Below are 5,272 nucleotides of genomic sequence, written 5' to 3' on the forward strand. Positions count from 1 at the left end.
AAAAGCCTTACCTCTAAAAATTCATTTTTAAAAAGGAATGTTCATACTAAAACATAATTATGAAGTGAATGTGATCCAGTCTTAATCTCAAACATCTAATAATATCCAGTATCCAATATTCATATTTGAAAAACAGTCTCAGCTAATGCAAACTGTCCCATTCATTGCATTATATTCATATTCTGCAGTGAAGTCAGCATTTGAATCTTTTGTTGGTATTAGATGTAATTGCCCAAATAATTCAAAAAATGTAGTATACACAGTCTGGTGGCATATCTGTGTAAGAAGACATTTACCTCTCCTTACTTTGTAGTTGACTTGTTATGGAAACATTCAGTTCATAGCTCGTGAAGAACAGCACTGATTTCATTCTTACAATGAGATCTATTTTTGTTCCACCTTGATAATAATTAATATGCTAAACAAAGCAAAATGCAAATCAAAGCACATCTTTTGTGGTGACCTAATGTCAGTATTTATAACTCACTGAAGGTGTTCGGTGATAGGTGTCACACAGTGTTGAGGAGCCTTCCTGCTTCAGGGTTAAAGAGCCATCAACATCATCCTGGTCGCTTTCACTCCAGTAATCTGCTAACAAAGCATTCTGGGTTTCAGTGATGTATTTTTCCACAAGAACTGTTTCTGACAGTTTCAAAATATCATCAGCTTTCAAGGACAAACATTTCACAGTCACCTAGGTCACTTGGCAGCCACTAAGGAGCAGATCTTGCAAAAATGGATGGTATTTCAGATACGCAGGTACAAAGAACCACCTTCAAATGATTTAGGATAGTGTTACAGAAAGCACATTAAGCACCTAACCACTGTACAATAAACAATAGCTTCTCGTCAGAGTTTGAAAAGGAAACTTCCTTCTAGAAGCCAAAGTAGAATTGAATCTAAACATTTACTTGATCTGTGTTCACCTATTAGGTCATGACAAAAAAGGGAAGGCTCAGAAGATGAAGAATGGATCTAAAGTACGTCTTGACCCTGTAACTGTGATATCTTCACTTGCTCTAGGGTGATGAACATAAGTGATGGCTCTGCTCTTAGAGATCATAATGCAGCCTGGACTTCACATTGTGTTTATTATTTTTCTAAAATATTTCTTAAATTATTATTCTGGATTGTATTTTTTGGTGGCACTAATAAATCTAATTCTTCAGGGCTATATGTTCTTATCATAAGACATAACACGTTAATAAAGAAGTCAGTTATGACATCTCCAACTTCATTCAAATAATGAACAGGTGTACCCTCTGCTCTTCTACTTATCTCTGAAACATTACCTTCATCAGGATGAATATCCTTGTCATCAGGTGTGTAACCAATTGCTGCGAGGCCCAGACGATTCATCCATCTAAAAGAATAATAGAAAATAAAGAAGAGGGATACTCAAAAGTGTGAACACGATGGTGTACAGAATCCCATCACGTAAAAAAGTCAGAAACAACAGTTAGTCCCTACACTGAACACTTCAGACTGTTAAAATCATGAATCAGATAAATTCAGTAGTTAATAATTTCAAGTAACTGAAAGTTGTTTCAATTCACATTGCATTTATTGCGCAGGAGCACACTGTATTTATTTTGATCACTACTTCAAGAACTTTCCTGAAAATGCTACGAAAAGACTATAAAACAAACTAGAATTAAGATAATACCTGCATGAAAACCCATATCTGAGTTGTATTCTTAAACGCTCCCTTACACAGTGACCAAATTATTATATCATTAATTTTCTAGCATATTGAATGCGTTTTCTAGAAGCAGCTCCTTTTCTTTTTGACAGTGCAATGCACATTTTGTTAATAATTATTTTCTTGTCTGACGAATCATATCACAACAAAAAAAACTTCCAAAGACTTCTCAAGAAAGATATTAGTAAACAATAGGTCCTCTACAATAATGACCTTTTTTTTTTTTTTTCAGATTGAAACAGGAAAACTATTAAGTATAATTAGAATAAAACAAGCTTTTAAGGGCGTTCATGAATACATTACTTTTGTAATGACATAGAATATGAAAGATAGCAGCAAGGAGACAGAAAATGAAGGAAGAGCATACACTAAAAATAGAATACAATTCAGCATGTATTCATCTACTGGTGTAAGTAATGCACTGCACTTGCTCAGAGCAATGGTCTTTGTCTGTAATATTGGATAGAAAACTGACTCATTGTATCACCTTCAGCAAATCATCCTATATATCTTATCACTTACATAAGTAATCTAAAGAGTATAACAACATTTACTTCTTACAGGTAATTATTATAATGATTAATTCAATAGTAAAAGTATGAAAATACAAAGAATTGTACAACAGCATTGCTTTGGCTTTCCATATTAAAACAGAAGTCCCCAATTTGGAAGTAAAAATTAAATCACTAATTATTTTTCACAAATGCCAGCTACAGGCTTAGAACTGCTAACAGAGACATTGCTTGCATCAGCATGCATACCTCATCTTTATCACTGAGGAAGTAAATTTCAAATGGATTAACAGGTTTACTGAAAAGCTGATTTTCTGCAGTGCTCACCAGAATAATTTCATTCAATAAAGAACATGCTGATCACTTGACATTTGCTTCATTTTAAAAGGCATGATATTTAGAGCAGTAATTGAAATGACATCATATTTTTCTCATTACTAAACACTTGTATTTACTATTTTTTCAACAGTTATTCCTGAATTTCTAAACTCATTAACACTGGAGAAAAACAGTTGTAGTCATACTTTACCTTGACAGTTAAGCATTATGCCTCAGATACTTTAACTAAGGTTCTGCTTAAGCACCAACGATAAACCAGGGTGCTGCCATCTTCAAACTCAAACCAAGTTCAGCCTCTTTAGTGATCAGTGTGCTGACATTTTTGTTGGCTTAAATTTCTTGCCAGTTTATCTTGTTGCTTATTGTTATTTGCTGCCTATGTTAACCATGTTAACCATGTTAACCTTCAAAGTAACATGGATTTCCTCAGCAGACGGGTATCTGCTTTATTCATATGGCCTCAGTGTTCATATCTGGAATTAGCAGAAGGTACTCTTCCTCCTTGAAGATTGCCCAGATTTGTTTTTCCTACCAAAAGGCAAGAAGGTCCTTGCAATAGCTGCGAGTACATTCTTACCTCATTTACCACAATTCAGAGTTAGCTCTTTGTCAAGGAAATGAAAAGAGATATCTGATGACATTCACTGGTTTCAAATGATAAATTCTCTTCTAACAAAAGGAAAAGAATCTCAATCTTAGGTTTTGTATTTTTTTAAAAAGCCTGGGTGAATGTTTTTGAGGTTAATCAGGAGTTAGAGAAGTGCTGAGATTACAGATCTTTTTCTTACAGTTAACACATCCTTTCCCCCGCCCCCAAGGAAATGCAAACTCAATTCAAAAGGAAAGCTGTGTAAACATGATGAATTTGCCTGATGAGCAAATGCATACTTTCATTTTTATTAAGAAAACAGGCAGCCAAGGTTATACAAAAGTTCTCTCTGGAAAGCTTGAAACTCATCCACTTGGTTCGGAACTTTGCACTGAATGCCTTGAAGGCAAATGTCAGGTTTCAGGAAGGCAATGGGAGCTGTGTGTCAGAATCAGACTCTCTAAGGGATAAATGACTGCATGCTTAATCAAAGGTCATGCAATACAAGACTATATGCTATACCTGTCAAGCAGAACAGTGAAGAAATAGGGAATAGTTTGTCTAGTTTGGTTTATATTGCTGCTTCCCTCATAGCACTTTGAATTGCATGAGAGCATAACAAGACAAGAGACATTCTGGCAGGTACATGTATAGCAACCTTACATGTACATCCCCATAGATCTCGGCCCAAAGGGAGAAAGTTTGACTCCTCTTCCACCAAAAAAATAATCTTACTTTTTTTCTTTTACAATTTATTTCTGAAAAATAGGCAGAGAACAACTTAACCAGTGCTTTTCACTAGGTCAGCAAACTGTAGGGTTTGCATTCCAGACAGAAAATAGCTGTGGTGCATGTGGAGCTGTTTTCAATATTTTCAATATTGTCTATAAGCCCTGTGAGAAACAATTCTTACCAAATTGCATACACTGTAACAACTTACAGGGAAACAAGTGTTTTAATTATTTTTTCGTATTGCCTCTACCTTAGAAAACCAAATGGAGGGAATGGGAAGCCTCAGGAAAAGTCATGTCAATACATGAGTAAGTTTTGTACTATGTCTCAATAGTTCAAATTTAAAATAAATCAGTTTGTTTTAATTAATTCTGTTGATTACGAACAGGCGCTGTTGTCATTGCTTCGGGATAAAATAGAGCTGCATGGCAGGAAGTTAAGTTAAATTTACTGAGATAATTCTGGTTAGTACCAGGGGATTGCAGCTCAGGGACTGTTCTGCAAGTCTGATCCTACCCCAAGGCCTGGAAAGGGATGTTTACAAAGACACGGAGGGCAGTCATGAACTGAGTAGCTGTGACAATAATCAAAACTTGATACTGAAGAGTGAGTCATGCTTGAAATGCCCTGAGTTGCCAGGAGTCAGCAGCACATTCTCTTACTGATCATTTAATAAAAACACTGGAGAAATGTTAAAATGGACCAAGCAACCAGAAAAACATTTTCATACAGCTTCATGTCCTAGAAGACTGTATTAAAAAACAATAACATGCCACCACTCTTACAAAGGCAGCAAGTTTCTGTTTGCTGTTACAATTCCTCTTCCTCAGCAATTGTTGCTGACTACAACAATGAGCAGAGCCAAGGTCAGTGCAAGTCCCTGGGACTGAAGGCAACCAGAACTCTCAGATCAATTCTCCATTTTAAGAGTGCCTGCCTAAAGATGGAAACAATTTATGAAAGGATGTATGTTTTTATCAATGGTTTAAGAAAAAAAAAATTGTTTCTTTGAAAACTAAGTGCTAACCAACTGAATTGCTTAATGTTGTTAAAGGAAGTCAGGTAAAAAAAAATAATGATATGGGCAAAGGCCGAAATCTGAGAAAACCACAGACCAAAAAAAAAAACTGAAAAAATGTGGGAGAAGTACTAGGATATGGAATACACATTTGAGTTGGGGAGTAAATAGGAAAGTATAAAAAAAGGAAGTACTGTTAATTTATAGCAAAGTGCTACCATCAAAAAGGACAGTTTCCTCATAAGCTGAGAAGAAATGTTTAATGCCTGTATTTAGGGTAACAGAGTAACTATTTGAGTCAGACTTCATCCACTTGGCTACTTCTTTCTAGCAATCCAGATCAAGGTAAACACAAGTGAAAAAAAAAGCCTTTTTTTTTT

General features: G+C 35.3%; 1 protein-coding gene across 1 annotated transcript in view; it reads right to left on the minus strand.

The window, feature by feature from the left end:
- Positions 1-5,272, minus strand: part of LOC104912176 (connector enhancer of kinase suppressor of ras 2-like) — a 173,753-nt gene that overhangs the window by 10,668 nt on the left and 157,813 nt on the right. Inside the window, exons 21-22 of the mRNA XM_031554656.1 lie at positions 1,293-1,363; positions 488-588 (exon numbers count right to left, since the gene is read on the minus strand). Of these exons, the coding sequence (XP_031410516.1) occupies positions 488-588; positions 1,293-1,363 (172 nt within the window). The remainder of the gene's footprint in view (positions 1-487; positions 589-1,292; positions 1,364-5,272) is intronic.

Source organism: Meleagris gallopavo, chromosome 9 (assembly GCF_000146605.3).
Source record: "Meleagris gallopavo isolate NT-WF06-2002-E0010 breed Aviagen turkey brand Nicholas breeding stock chromosome 9, Turkey_5.1, whole genome shotgun sequence".
In the NCBI taxonomy this organism is placed as follows: Eukaryota; Metazoa; Chordata; class Aves; order Galliformes; family Phasianidae; genus Meleagris; species Meleagris gallopavo.